The sequence below is a fragment of the Pezoporus flaviventris genome, unplaced genomic scaffold, assembly GCF_033815535.1.
Source record: "Pezoporus flaviventris isolate CSIRO_AGI_PZ_B2104156 unplaced genomic scaffold, CSIRO_AGI_Pfla_v1 ptg000029l, whole genome shotgun sequence".
Lineage (NCBI taxonomy): Eukaryota > Metazoa > Chordata > Aves > Psittaciformes > Psittacidae > Pezoporus > Pezoporus flaviventris.
This window is the reverse complement of record NW_026892577.1, coordinates 9,298,662-9,314,411: the sequence shown is the minus strand read 5'-3', so window position 1 is coordinate 9,314,411 and position 15,750 is coordinate 9,298,662. Positions and strand designations below refer to the sequence as shown.

The 15,750-nt window shown below is 37.2% G+C and overlaps 1 protein-coding gene across 3 annotated transcripts in view; it reads right to left on the bottom strand.

Annotated features, from left to right (window-relative positions):
• Positions 1-15,750, bottom strand: part of CFAP43 (cilia and flagella associated protein 43) — a 48,076-nt gene that overhangs the window by 12,736 nt on the left and 19,590 nt on the right. For all 3 annotated transcript variants that reach the window (XM_061458820.1, XM_061458821.1, XM_061458823.1), the window contains exons 13-26: positions 14,714-14,817; positions 13,902-14,042; positions 11,683-11,852; positions 10,781-10,933; positions 10,230-10,360; positions 9,362-9,527; positions 8,172-8,285; positions 6,498-6,575; positions 6,249-6,374; positions 5,733-5,837; positions 5,003-5,119; positions 3,469-3,627; positions 1,542-1,748; positions 113-202 (exon numbers count right to left, since the gene is read on the bottom strand). In XM_061458820.1, coding sequence (XP_061314804.1) covers positions 113-202; positions 1,542-1,748; positions 3,469-3,627; positions 5,003-5,119; positions 5,733-5,837; positions 6,249-6,374; positions 6,498-6,575; positions 8,172-8,285; positions 9,362-9,527; positions 10,230-10,360; positions 10,781-10,933; positions 11,683-11,852; positions 13,902-14,042; positions 14,714-14,817 — 1,861 coding nt within the window. The remainder of the gene's footprint in view (positions 1-112; positions 203-1,541; positions 1,749-3,468; positions 3,628-5,002; positions 5,120-5,732; positions 5,838-6,248; positions 6,375-6,497; positions 6,576-8,171; positions 8,286-9,361; positions 9,528-10,229; positions 10,361-10,780; positions 10,934-11,682; positions 11,853-13,901; positions 14,043-14,713; positions 14,818-15,750) is intronic.

Genomic DNA, 15,750 nt, shown 5'->3' with positions numbered 1-15,750 from the left:
TCAAAATTTATTTTTCCATAATACTTTACTGGAATATTCCAGTGCAGCATTAACAAAATAAGCTTAACCAGAGACAAAGGGCTATTCAGTAAAAGGATACTACTTAAAGTACCGTAGCAGCAAGTTGTCTTTCCATTTCAAGCCTAGCCAGCATTTCTGCTTTCTCTTTCTCTTCTTGAGTCAAGTATTTTTCAGCTTTAATCTGAAGGAAGAAAATGGCATTTATATCGAGGTTCTTTTCTTCAAACATGATCAAATGTGGACTAAACACTTGTAAAGGTGGGCATCCTGGTTTCAGTTTTTTTCTTCCTAGTAGCTGGTACAGTGCTACGTTTTCGATTTGCAGTGAGAATAATGTTCATAACACACCAATGTTTAACTGCTGCTGAGCAGTGCTTACACAAAGTCGAGGACTTTCAGCTTCTCATGCTGCCTGCCAGTGATGAGGCTGGGCAGGCACAAGAAGCTGGGAGGAGATGCAGCCAGGACAGCTGAACCAAACTGGCCAAAGGGATATTCCATACATATGATGTCATGCTCAGCATATAAACTAGGGAGAAAGTTGGCCAAAGCTTGGGAACAGGCTGGGCATTGTTTGGCTGGTGGTGAGCAATAGTTTTTCTTTGCATCACTTTTTTTCTGGGGCTTTATTCCTCTGTTTTCCTTTTCATTACAATTTAGTGTTATTGCTGTTGTTATTATTACTATTATTATAATTTATTTTATTTCAATTCTTAAACTGTTCTTATCTCAATCTATGAGTTTTCTCATTTTTACTTTTCCCCATCCCACCAGGGAGTGAGCAAGCAGCTGTGTGGTGCTTAGTTGCCAGCTGGGATCGAACCACTACAATGGTGTCATACTAATCCTTAATGCTTTTTGTTTCTCTGCTCTACGATGATATTCCTCAAGAAGCAAATTGTTCTTTTAAAGAGCTCCAAAAGCTACATTTAAAAATGCTAAAATACAAACTACCCTTATTTTTGTTGGAATGAATTGTGTTTTGTGCATACCTTTTCTGACAGCAGAATATCACAGACTGGTGGGAGAGCAGAGAGAAGTGAGGAGAGTCTGATCGAAAGAGCAGTGAAATCGGTGAATTATATTGTTTAAGAAATACGGTGTTTCTTTATAATTTATCAATTTAATTTAGAAGTACAATACTAAGTATCCTTTAGTACCTAAATACTTAGTTTGAAACTACTTAGTTTCAAAATGTTGCTCAGAGAAAACAGAGAAACCCTTATCTATGGAAGTAATCCCTGTGAGCCTGGTTTGAATCTTATTGTCCAGAACAGGGGGAATTTCTACCTAACCTATGGGCAATTAAAAACTTTCAATAGCAATAAAGTACGACTGTATACATTTATTCATTTCAGATTGACTTATGAAGAGTTTTCTCCTAAAAAGGAAAGGGAAGCAAAAGACTCAGATGATTTTAAGTACACAGGCACCTCTGTACTGACACAATGTCTGGAAATGAGAAGAGTTAGAGAACTGTATTTGAGTGGGTGAAAGAGAAGGATTTATTTTTCAGACACCTCTGAATCCTGAACAGTGAGTGCTCGCTCTGGCATCTCATCATCTGTAAGAGCTGGTTCCCACACTTCCACTTGGAGTTCAAGTTGTGCCAAGATTTCATGGATCCTCAGGTTCCTTTCTTTCACTCGTGCTATGTCCTGCTCCTTTTGTCGTGCAACTTCGTCAAATTCCTTATTAAAAGCAGTTTTCAAGTTGTAAATGATGTCCTGAAATACCAAAAAAGGAAACAGCAATGCTGGACAGGTCACACCCATCCACAATTACACATAATCCCTGAAGCCATCAGAATCATAAACGTGTATTTGAATGTGTGATGGGGATAAACTGGTAAAGCCCTTTGGTGAAAATCCTAAGGGCCAAGTTCAATCTATTTGTTAAATAGAGGTGAGCAGATTATCTGTTTTGGGTTTTTTTCTGTTTCCCCTAGAAAATCTTATTCCTTTTTTTCTATGTATTTACCATTTGACAAGGATTCTGAATGAAGCATACTGCAGCCAAAACTAGATAAAAAATTCAGCTTCCTTATATTTACTGGTTTTTGCACTCATCAGCTGAAAGAAGAAGGGGCTTCAAAGAAAAAAACATGTGACCTGTAAATGTATAGATTGTAAATCACAGGTGCAGGGAGGCAGAGTTAAGGACATGCCTGATTTCTGAGTGATGCAACCTGCAGTTTCAGTATGCATTCATGTGCTTTTCTGTCTGACATATGTAAGTAAAATGTGCCCATTAAAAATTGAAAGCTAATATTTAAAAACACCTGAGACCTTAAAATGCTTTTAACAAGTATATATTCTTAGTGGATAAATTCTTCCTTTAGTTAATTGATCTCAACACAGCAAAGTAGAATATTAAGAGAGCAAACCATGTGTCTCTCCTACTGTGTCAATTTACTAAAATGAAATATGAAAAGGATTTCAGTTCCATTTAAACTTCATGTTTTGAGATGCTTTGCTGCTTGCAATTTACATGATAATAAATATTTGTGTCCATGTTGGACACATTTCATTTATTTCCAATATAATAATAAGTTAGGATGCAATAAGGCAGGCTGGCAGGTAAGGTACAATGTTGTTGGGAGAAAAAAGGTTGTGCTCAATGTCTGTTCAGCCACGTCGCTACCAGCAAGCTCACTGTGTTGGCCAGGAACACTGAAGAGCTGTTTACACTTGGATATATAATACACATCTTTAAAGCCATACAGTAGAAAGAACTTGCTACATCCAAGCTCACATCTGTAAGTGCTCCTTGTGCTTCTTCCCACTTACTTTAAACACTAGCTTATCTACTAGATTTTATGTATAAAAATGCATAATTATTGAACTTTGCTACCACTTACAGCCTTAAAGAGCTCTGAGGAGGCAATGCTTTATAATAGTTTAACCACTTATACCCTTGTAGATCATTGTTGTAAGAAGCCTATTCTGTAGCATGTTTTCTACTTAATAAACTGGGATAAGAAAAGTAAGAGAGTCTGCTAGTAATGAATAATAAATAACAGGAACATTAAAGACCCCAAATAAAGGGATGGTTAAGACCAGAGAGAAAGGAAATGGTGTGAGGATCCAGTTGATCTTTCATTCGGTAGCAAATAATAGGGAAGCGGTCATATTTTCACAGGGCATGCTGAGATGTACAAGCTAGTTTTGGCTATACAAACTCTTCAAGCACAGTGGGCAAATGCAGATACCCTCAAATTGGATAACCAATTCCATTAAAATGTTTTTCTTCCAGACCCAAGCTGGCATATCCACATGGTGTTCTATTGCACCGTGTGCATTTATCAGCTTTCATCTCAGTAACTCAGAGACCTACGTGACTCTCTATTGTATAGCTATCTGTGTGCCCAAAATCTAACAGTGGCTGTGACTGTTGTGAGAACCAAGACAGTGTCACTGCAGTAATACAAATTTAAGAAGACCTCACCTTCAATAATACTATCTGGTTGACTTTTTGCTCCCTGGTGTGCAAGTCCCATTGGCTGTACAGGATAGATGTGTCTCCACCGTACTGAGAGCTCAGACTTCCAATCAGGCAGCAAGATGCACTATCATTAGCCATTACTTCTGTCTTCTCTCCTTCTTCCTTAGATAATACAAGGAAGATAATACTCAGTCTCAGGACTTTTCTTCTGAACATAAATATCACAAAGATGGTAACTGTTAATTTTGTACATGATTCAGTGGCAAATGTATGGAAAAAAAAATCTAGAGGTTATATTCTGGTGACATGGTCTAGTGTGAGGTGTCTCTGCCCATGGCAGGAGGGTTGGAACTAGGTGATCTTAAGGTCCTTTCCAACATTAACTATTCTATCATTCTGTGATTCTGCAATTAAGCTCAGAGATCAAAATAATACAAGTTGAAAGGTTAATATCTAGAATATTTGGTCCACTTGTATGTTCGTCATTAAAAGGAAGACATAGGCATACTGGAGCAAATTCAGTGATACACCACAAATGCAATTAAGGCTTTGAAGCATCTAACGTGTGAGGACAGGTCGAGAGAGCTGGAATTGTTTAATCTCTAGAAGGAGATTAAGTCTTGAGGGAATCTTAATAATGCATATAAAAAACTAATGGTGGGGAGTAAGGACAACAGAGCCAGACTCTTCTTGGTGATACTCAGACTGAGAGAAAATTGGTATACATAGAAATATAGGACATCCAGCTTAAACATAATAAAACATTTCTTCCTGTGAGGGTTGTTGAAAGTGAGGCATAGGCTGGGATTTACTTTGCTGAGGAGATCAACACGGGTATCACCAGCAGAGACAGAGAAGTTACTGTCCCACTCTGCTCAGCTCTTGTCAAGCCACCCCTGGAATACTGCATTCAGTTTTGGTCCCTGCTATACAAAAATGATGTGGACAGGCTGGAGAGGATCCAGAGAAGGGCCACAAAGATGATCAAAGGACTGGGAAGCCTCCTGAATGAGGAAAGGCTGAGAGACCTGGGTTTGTTCAGCCTAGAGAAAAGAAAGCTCAGGGGAGACCTCATCAGCATGGTCTAGTATTTAAAGGGTGTCTACAAAGAAGACAGAGACTCCCTTTTTTACAGGAGGCATACGGAAAAGATGAGGGAAAATGGGCACAAGGTTCTCCTGGGGAGATTCTGGTTGGATGCTAGAGGAAAATTTTTCACAATGAGAACAATCAGCCTTTGGAATAATCTCCTCAATATTTCCCAATATTGAATACTTTTAAGATTCAGCTGGAGAGGGTGCTGGGCCATCTTGTCTAGACTGTGTTTGCACAGAAAAATTTGACCAGATGATCCTTGAGGTGCTTTCCAACCTGGGATTCTATGATTAATCTTATTTTATCTTTTTAATTTTATTTTTTTTATGATCTCTACAGCAAGAAAATGGATTGTAGAAATGTAACTATGTGAAAAAGGGGAAAGACGCCAACTCAGAACATCCTGAATATGCCTTTATGCAATACTTCAAAGCAATTGTACCTTAACATCAGCTGTTTCAACCTTCTTTAACCTGAGAACTTTCTCCAATGTTTCCAGCTCTTCTTTACTACGTTTCTTCAATGGATAATTCTTCACTTCATGAGGCGTATGGAAGCTCTGTTCAAATTAAAAACAAACAAACCAAAAACCAACTAAACAAAGAAAACCCCCAAACAAAAATCCTAAGGTAAAAAGTCCTCCAGATAGCATCTATCAATTCATTTTTCAATACCGGAATACTGAACAGTTATAAAGACTTCTTAAAATCTTTATCCACAGAATTCAACTAGAAAGAGTTTGGGTTTTTTAAGTGACTTGTTCTTTCACCACTCTTGAGATAAACCAGTATCATCAGTTTGACCAATCTCCCTCTGTTTAAAATAGGCAAAATCAGGGTTAAATTTTGCCTTTATGTTTTGTGTAGCAGAAGTCATACTGACTGCACACAGATAAAGAACATTACTTCTCCTTTTAGCAGCACTGCATAAAGATATTCTCTGGCACAAAGGAATTCAAAAGTTGCTTATTTGCTTACCAGCACTCTTATCCACCTTAGAAGGCAAAATCAGCCAGGCTCAGACAAAATGAACTGAATAAAAGATTTGCATGAGCCCTGAGAAGTAAGTTTTTTCCCATGCCAATAAATCAGAAATCTGTTATACTTCTATTTATTTTTGTCTTACAGAATCAAGAAACTACTGCAGAAAATGAATTAGAAAGCAGAGGTTACCTTAACTGCACGTCCTTTTATATACATAGCATCCCAGCACTCACGTTTGATGACATCCTGCACATAGCGGTTGGCTAAATTCTCCATCTCAATCTCCTTCCTAGTCTTTCAAGATACAGAAAATAGCATGATGTGGTGCAAAATAACAAGATATGGGCAATTTCTACTGAGTTATTGAATGAATCCTAACAGATGAAATGAATTACCAGGATTTTGTTATCTTAGACTATTGCAACTATGTTCTCCAAAAACTATATTCCATACTACTAAAAGGCATCATTTTATATGCGCAGTAAAGCGTTCTAGAGCTTAAGCGATGTGCCCAAGGCCAGTGTCAGTTTCTGGCATAGATCCTATTCCAACTGGCAACGCATCAGCAGCTTCACCTGCTACAAATACTTTCAACTTTTCCTCCTCAGCAGCAAACAGCAACTTTGAGATCTTCCTCTGCTCTTCAATCATTCCTTCTCCTTTTCACTTCTAGTTTTAAGCTGTTCTCCCCCCATTCTAACATACCATAATCACTTTTTGTTCAGCCTCTGCTTGAGCTTTTTCCTGTTCTTCTATATCCAGGTTGAACTCCTGTGGCTCTAGTTTCTCGGTGTCTGGCACCTGTTCATTTTCAAGCATCATTTTCTGAATCTGTTTTTTTTAAAAACAGGTATAAGGAATAAAAAGTAATTTGAACGTGAATAGAGGCCATAAAGGAAGGATACTTGTAAAGGAAACTGGAAAGCTGAGCCATTACCCTTGTGAGAAACTCACAGTTTCACACAGCTTTTCTACTTCCATTTCCAGCTCTTTCTTCTGGTTACCAAACCTCCGAGTCTCTTCTTTCATAACCTGACATACATCAAATATATTGTTGAAAGACAAAAATAGACAAGAGAGAAAAAAATATGTAAATAATCTAAAGGAACATCTGTACAGAAAACAAATCTCCAAAGGATTAATAACTGAAACAGACATAATCCTAATTCAATAGGATGATTCTTTGAAGTGCTCAAGAGAAAGAAGATTATACAACCAGGTCACGTTGTAAATTGGTTGTACAGCAACATAGCATAAAGGAAAGAAAATTTAAGGAAGAAGTAATTACAAGTGTGATGATTACATAAACATTGAACTGCAGAAAGCCTACTGCCAGAATTTGTTAAATGTTTTGTATTCCTCAGATTTTTCATTGTAACTAAGCATTTCCTGTGGCATATTTAAAGAAACAAGTAAACTAAAACATCTGGTACTCATTCTGGAAGCAGTGAAAGTTTCTTGCCCCTACAGCCTTGACAATTCATCTCTTGGGGAAAATTTTGCAAATAGTCTGCACTTCTGGAATTTGCTTTCTAAAATAAATTTACAGCTTTAAGTAAGATTATAGCTATTGATTGAAAGAAAGGGATGTATCCTTCTGACCTCAGATGCACTCCATCCTCTAACAGTCACATGCAAGTCTCTTAGGACATTAATGAGCATCTTAAAACAACCTAGAACCATATTGCTGCCTTCAACCTTTGCTTCTCATCACCTATCCCTACCTGATACTAATAATCATGTGGTACTCGTGTGTATGCACAATCACATGGATTTGTCAAAAAATCCCAGCAGAGATGCCAAAGCATGAGCACCGGCATCAAAGCAGGAACAGGAATACATGTCTGGGGGAGTGATGAAGGAGATGCCACTTTCAGTAGCAGTATGTCTTAGACTGACCGGAGCCACTTAGGAAACTGCATCATAATTTGGAAAGTCACTCTTGGAATCACTCAGAAAGCAATGATATTTTGCTTTGTCCTATCACTGAACCTCAAAAGCTGCACAAAAATACACAGCTCTGGCTCATATCAGAAAGAACTCCTAGCATTCCTAAATTCACATTTCTGGGGAAAAAAGAAATCTATACTAGCAGTAACATAGCAGTTTCCAGGCTCACAAAGTGCTAAATCCCCTCTCTGTAAATCTTTGATGCACTTTTACTTATAAAAAAATTGGTTACATAACATACCTCAGCCTTAACCTGAAATAAACCTCAGGGGTTCTGTAATTAATGTCATATTGTTGAGTATTGATTTATCAGTGCAGTAGAATTTGTTATTCTGGCCCTTGGGAAGAAGAGAACGCTGCTTGGTTTCTGGTAATAATATTCCATGCAATTTTTTGACATTTAGAAGAAGAAAGTTTTAACAAGTTTCTAAAGGAACTGATTTCTCTGACTTTTCTTTTTTTGTTCAGAGCTCCTATTGTGCTACCTACTTTCACTGATGCATTTATAACCTTGAGCTAGAATTTCTAAAAGTCTAGATTGCAATGCCTTAAAGAGAGGTCCAAATGTCAGAAAAGCTTTAGAAACTAGATTTCTTTACAGCATATAATTTGACACTGCAAATCACTACTGACTCTTGAAAATTCTGGTTTTGATTAATTCTTGTTTTATGAAAGTACCTTCTTTATTTTCTGACCTATCCATGTCATGTCAATGGCTCCAGATGAATACAAAGTGGTGATGTTTCCATCTTCTTCTGTTACCTCTACATTGGAAGATTTAAGTGGTGCCTCCTGAAATTAAGGATATAAACATCCATTTCAGATACTTAGAGAGAATGAAAGAGACAGAGATGAAATAAAAAATGGACTCACATTAAAAGCACCACCACCAGATTCCAGAGCATTACAACATTTTTGTTCCCTAACCAGTCCCCCGATTTGATCCTGCAAAGCCTTGATATAACGTGAAGCCTTTTGAGACCTCACTTGGAGTATTGTGTGCAGTTCTGGTATCCTTTACATAAAAAGCACATGGAACTGCTGGAACAAGTCCAGAGAAGGGCCACGAGGATGATCAGGGGACTGGAGCACCTCCCTCTTGAAGATAGGCTGAGAAAATTGAGGCTGTTCAGCCTGGAGAAGCCTGTGTGGAGACCTCATAGCAGCCTTCCAGCCTATAAGGATGCTGGGGATGGACTCTTCATTAGGGACTGTCGCGATAGGACAAGGGGTAACGGGTTCAAACTTAAACAGGGGAAGTTTAGATTGGATATAAGGAAGAAGTTCTTTACTGTGAGGGTGGTGAGGCACTGGAATGGGTAGCCCAGGGAAGTTGTGAATGCTCCATCCCTGGTGGTGTTCAAGGCCAGGTTGGACAGGTTTAGTGTGAGGTTTCCCTGCCCATGGCAGGGGGGTTGGAACTAGATGATCTTAAGGTTCTTTCCAACCCTAACTATTCTATGATTCTATGATTTGACGACTGAAACAGGCTGACTGCACCAATCTCTGTAATCACTGCTTTGCCTGATTCCAGCAGAAAAATATGACTAGTAACACACAATGTATAGTAGTAACATCACACTGGGAATGACACATAATTTCATATGAGGAGAAACTGACTTTCACTGAGTTTTCTGTGGCTGAAGAAACTAAGTGAAATTGATGATCTGAATGTCATCCTCACATAACTATTCCATTTCCTTGATAATAGTATTCTACAAATTAATAATTAAGCATATTCAACCTGTCCTCAGGGGTATTCTTTTACTTTTACGAAAGGATCAGAGTTTCTTTGGAGGACAGTTTTATCATGTGTAATTTAAGGATAATGATCAAACTTTTTCCCCCCTTAACAATAAAGAAAATACCTTAACTTTCTCTTCTGGAAGTGATACTAATTTGGATTCTGGGTCAAACTGCCATTCTGCCATAGATTTTAAAAAAGCATTTTCATTTGAAGTAGACTTGCTCAGTATAGCCAGAAGAGATTTCCAGTAAGAAGAAGCTTCCTTAACTTCAGTTTTCTTTAACTTCCTAGTGAACAGAAAGGGAACTGATGTATTGTATATGTATTATGGATAACAAACAAAGTATTAAATATTTTTAGTTGTTATCTTTATAACACAATTATTATTAAGCTGTTTAAAAATGTCTAGTCAATATTTTTCCATATGATTCAGTATTGTTTGAGTAAATTAAGTTTCCACAGAATTATAAATTCTAAAAGATGGATTACCCATTTTAGAAATATTGCTCTGGCAGAGGCATCTACCTGAACAATTGTTATATATTTCTGTAACATATATATTACAGAAAAGCTATAGTTTCAAGTGTCTCTTACTCCTGATGTCTGCTGAGTTCTCTATAGCCAAAGTTGAATTCCCATTAAAGCTGTGATGTCTCCTAATAACTGAGTTAAAATAGTATCTCATGAGATTACACCCCTTACATTCCCAGAGAACCCCTTCCAGGTGGTTTATTTGAGAATGGTAAGAAACTCACTATGGGTAACACTAAGACACTTGTTTATCTTGTATTGCAACCATACCCAAAGTACTAGACTTCTCATGAGCTAGGTACACAGCCTCTAAAGATGAGTGATTTTATATCTAGACAATTCTTCTCCTTACTTTCAGACTAATAAATGGGAAGTCTAGATTCACTAATAGATATAAAAATTAGTCTGTCAGGATGTAAAGAATTTACAGCAATATTGGTCTGCCACTTTATACGTACTTCCATTTCAGACACACCAGGGCACCATCACTTTTGCCATTAACGAGGATGAATTTGCCATCCAGTGAAAATACCACGGATCTGATTCCCCCTCCTTGATGTGAGTGACAATGCTTTTGAGCAAGTATATCCTGGAAAAATCATAGAAGCAGTGTCAGCAAACATGTTTTTCTAATAGGATATGTCCGTAAATTACACTTCTTGGCTTTTAGATAAAAGTCAATCCAAAGTACATAAAAGACTAGGATTTATGAGTTTTAAAAGTCTGACTACAGATGGCACAAGTTCATAGTATACTTATGTTGCAGAATATAAATAAGAGTAATAAAATTATCTGCCCTAAGATATATTGAAGAAGAAATCAGTTTGTATGATCGTATACATATTCATTATAAAAACAATTTTACTGTATAATTCTATGTCAATTCATGTTCGACATAAATTTTTTTGGAACACCTTATATTCAAGTGAAGAGAAGCTTCACTTGAAGTAGCTTTCACACCTCTTTCCCATGTAAACCAAACAAAGCCTGTGCCTAGATGTCTACCTACCATAGTAAAGGTATCATAGATGAGCAAAACACCGTCCTTTGCTGCTGAAGCCAGCCACCGGCTGTTTGGTGATAAACAGAGGAAACCTGATCCCAACTGATTGCCAGGAGTCCTCTTTTCTGATAAAAACACTGATGAATCTTCTGACATGTTCTGTCAAAAAAGCCAAACTGTTAGCAGCAGTTTAGATGATGGCAATATCTATGCCATTTTGAGAAGACTAGTGAGAGCTTGCGGGTGCAGTTTCAAATGTTGTTGGATTTCTGAGCTCAGGAAGCTGAACCATTGCTATGCTGCTGATTCTCATCTCTTCAAAAGGGTCTGTATGCAGTATGTTTGGGCCTAATGTTTCTTGGCTCAGGAAGTAAGAGACATCACAAAGAGGAATGCTCACCCTTGGAATTCATCTTCTTGCTTGACCTAACTCTTAAACTGAGGGAGACCTATGAGCTTCAGAGAGCTGAAGTTCATCAACAGTCAATGACAGTGGCTTCCTGAAGCTCCCACTACTTCATTGCGAGGCAGGGCTGGCCTGGCTTTGCAGTTGCATCTTAGAGTCATGGACTCACATTGGCTCAGTTCCTTCAATAACTGGATATTCAGGTTACTCAGCAGCCTACACAAAAGCACAGCTCCAATACAGAAGCTACATGTGAAGTGCCTGCAAGCCATGTGAGTTTTAAGAACAACTATTTAGCTTTTTCTGTAATAGAAAAAGGAGATTGCTTTTGCCAGGTTTCTGAGCAGGTGGTAGGATACTGAAAGTTGATGTTTGTGGATGGAGTAGGTTTTTTTAGTGCAGAGGGGATTTAAGATAATATCCTACTATATTCACTTCACCCACAGCTTTTGTTCACTGGTATTTAACCATGACCCAAAATAAAGCAGCATCAGAGAATTACCTCTTCAGAGAGACGGTATTTACAGATGAAAGGTGCACAGGTGCAGTAGCCATACACAGTGTTATCCTTCAACCTGACTGCTGAACTCAGAGAGTAATCCAGATCATATCGCTTCATTTTAATGGCACTACCATTAAACATTCCATGTGCATTAACATACTTATCATTATCTAAAAGATTAATGGAGAAAAAACCAGGAAGAGGCATCATTACCACTAATGCAGGTGCTTCATCTCTAAAGTAATAATAAAAAAACAATCTCAGCAAGGAGTGAGCACGATGTGAGTTTTCAAAGAGGAGATTGCTATCTTGCTTTAACACTAACTCTGTGGGTTGGCTGGTATAGCACACAGCAGTGAAGCAGAAGGATAAGTCTACTACTAGCTCTAAAGAAGTATTAGAAACAGTTTAATCACAGTGATGTGACAATTTGTATGCACTGATTTACCCTTCTACTTGGGTATTATTTAAGCAGTGCTAATTAGTTTGCGTGGAGGTTCATGTCACCATTGCCTTCATCTAGAACTTATTTAGGCATCTTTGCCTAAATAGCCTGGGTAGTATTGGTTAAAACACTTCACATCTTCAAAAGAGCATTTTATTCTTTTTGTTTCCTTAATTTGAGCTTTAAAGAGTCACCTGAAATCAAGACTGATGCAATAACTGTAGATCTTTAGCAACTTTGAAAATCAAGCCCCATTTTATGTTTAAAAATAGGCATAAAAAGAAGCCCAACATTAGCGATTAAAAAAAAATACTAACTTCATTGAAAACTACTTTTTAAAAAGTTTGTAAATTGTAAGGCCTCTTAAAAACTAAATATAAATAACTAGAAAGCATGACATTAGGCTTTCTAACAATTTTACAGTTTTTTCTGCAAAAGGCTTTGTTAGCAATTCAATTGCTTATAATAAGAGTAAAGTGACATAAAAAGAGCATTTTAATAATGAACACAGAATGCCTTTTGCTTTAACATGATAGGTAGAAGACATCACTGAAACTTCAAGCTATACTGATTTAGAAATTCTGAGATGGAAAAGACATAAAACTGGAAGTATATGGTGCCACTGCCAACCAAGTCTGTCCTGCACTGGCTGCATGGTGAGGACACAAAGAGCAATAGTAGCCTGCACTGTGCCTTAGTTAAGTTAATGCATTTAAGCCTTCTCATGACAACTGAATTAGTTTCCCAGCTGATTTCAGGAAGTGTCCCAAATTGATGTATTCCTAGAATATCAGACACAATTAAAAGCTCTGTGATCACTCATGACACTCAGGTCCATTTTTTCTCACTTTAGTACTTCTAAAATGCTATATTACACCTATGTCCTGAACGGCACAAACACATTACTGAGTTGTTTCACAGCTGAGTATGGAATTTACAAAACAAATCATGAACAGTATTGGAGCATTTAACGTGGGTTACCTTATTTAGTGAAAGACTAACAAGTTCCCTTCATTTTACTGCCAGATTATGAATAGCTATTCTGTGATATCCCATTATGTACATTTGTACATTGCACGCTGAAGATATACAGGGCCAGATTTCCAGAAAGTGAATGGAAGTGCACCATTTTTAAGTCTCCTTAATTCTCCCCTTTTCCCCATAGTGCCATTATTTTTATTGAATGTGTCTCTTCCAGGTTCCTTATCCAGACGCAAGTTAATATTTGTTATATACAGTGGACTTTCCCCTTGGTGCTTTTATACAGAAAAGCTACAGCAAACACAGGTAATCATGATTTTTTAAAATATATCAACCTTTACCTTTTTTTGATGATATATTATATACCTTTAATAATTATCTGAAGAGGCTGTTGAGGCTAATTCCACTTAACACTTGATACGCTAGTCTGCATAGGGGTGATGCCAAATTCAAGGCCTCCTTGTGGCCAAGTTTGGGCATTGCCCACATAGTAGCACTAATAATAATAACTACAACAACCAGTAGTAGTAGTAGTAGTAGTCAAGTTGTGGATTTGTGATTCTGAAAGTGAATTACTCCTCTCCTTCCTTAGCCTTCCGTCAAAATATCACAGTCTTTCTGCTGAACTGACTCAGCTGACTCTAAGTTTACAGATAGCATGAAAAATGATGCCCCCAGAGGATATACAGATGAGATGAAGAAAGAGATTAAGATTGTTAGTATTTTGTATTAAGGGATAGCAATATGTTCTTGTCTTAGAAAAATATCACATAGTGTGTATTTCAACTCTTACCTGTTGTGAGTGCTGAAGATAGACAAAAGGTTTCCAGTCTTGCCCGCTGTACCACTGCTACATTAAGAAGTACCACCACTTCAACTAAGTCACTCTTGAAGTCAGAAAGTACAGAAAGATCCAGCACTTCACCTGCCAACTCTGAAGCAGGTAGGGAACACCAATACAATTTGTTACTGAAGCATGGTAGTATTGTTTTCACTAAGAAACCACGTGAAACAAAATGAGATCTCTCTTTAGAATACATCTCTGGTCAACCACACAGTTTTGAACTTGCATTAAAATGTCAGACAAGCCACAGCCTGTTTTCAGAAAGTGCTGCATGCACAAAACTTCAGCTTGAGGCATCGAGTGCTGAGAATGCTAAGAACCAGTGTGCTATTATTACATTAAACATTCAAAGCTGAGTTTACATGCAGCTTGAATTGTAGCAATTTGGAGGCTGTCTGCTGGTAACTGCCAGATAAAGCATAGAAAAGCCTCCTCTAAGAAGCCAGCCAGACAATGAGAACATGATCAGGCAAATTCTGAAAATTTTCTAAGGAGATGTAATACTATATTTGTCAAACCAATGAAAATGATAAAATAATGTATTTTGTACTGAAAATTATGAGGAAGATCTATATGCACAGATACGATCTGTAAGTATACAGATTTTCCAGGGCAAAATATGGTTGGGAAATAGGTGGGAAGAATATGTTTAGTCTTCAAAAAAAGTAAGGAAAGTGGATTAGTCTGACCAGCAAATATGCTTAAAATGCAGCAAATAAATAGTGAAAACACAAAGTAATTAATGTTGTTACATATATTACCTACATATCCAAGAACTTTGAATAACTTTGAAGGCCGGGCATCTAGAATAAAGATGTGTCCTTGTGTAGCTCTAGCGATGAGGAACTGGCCACTCTGATCATAACTAGGTAAAATATAAATCCAAGGAAACCCCAGTTCAATACAATCAATAAAAAGGGTCAAATAATTCCGCTCCCATATCTCTGCTGACTTCACTGAGGGCATAAATGCAACTGGATTTTCAGCTTTTAGGATACTGGTTTACAAAGTGCAGTGCAATTTCTAATTGAGTAGGTGGTCAATCTGAAGCTAATAATACTCCATAGCACCTGAGTTAACAACTCCATGAAATCTTTCTTTGAAATTCACTTCTTTAAAAATAAAACTCCTATAGGGATTTTTAAATTATTTTGAATAGCCATGTCTTTGGTTGCATTGATTTGACTTCGAATAAGCTGCTTTCTGTATGCATTTTTAGTGGTTTAGCTTAGGTAACTGTGAAAAGAGATTATGTCTAAGTCTCCAAATAACACACAGATTTATATTAAAGTTTAACAGTTCAAAATCCATTCTATTTTATGAAAAGTAGAAGTAAAATAATCTCAGACTCTTCAACAGCTGGAAAACCAAAAACCAGCCAAACAAAAAGGCCTTTTAGATCACTCGATCTAATTATAAGAAGACTGGTAAATTCTGGAACTGTAAGCAAATGAGTAACTAGCAATGGTAATAAAAACCCATTATATAAGAATGGATGACCAAAAGGCCTAAACTTAACTTCATAAAACCTCAAAATTGTATTCAGTGAGAAATAACCCTCTAAATTCAGATACATGGAATTGTGTGTAATTACTGCATCTGGGGGGATCTGTCAGAAAGTATCTTACACATCAGTATCCTTGGTGCACAGTTAAAGCTTCTTAAAATACAGGTTTTATTCTATTTTTCTCATATCAAATCTTGCTACTACTCCTCTTGCAAGCAATTAAAGTAATTGAAGCTGTTAAAATATTTTTATTTATTTTTAGAATAAAAACTTTTTTTTGTTTAACAGCAT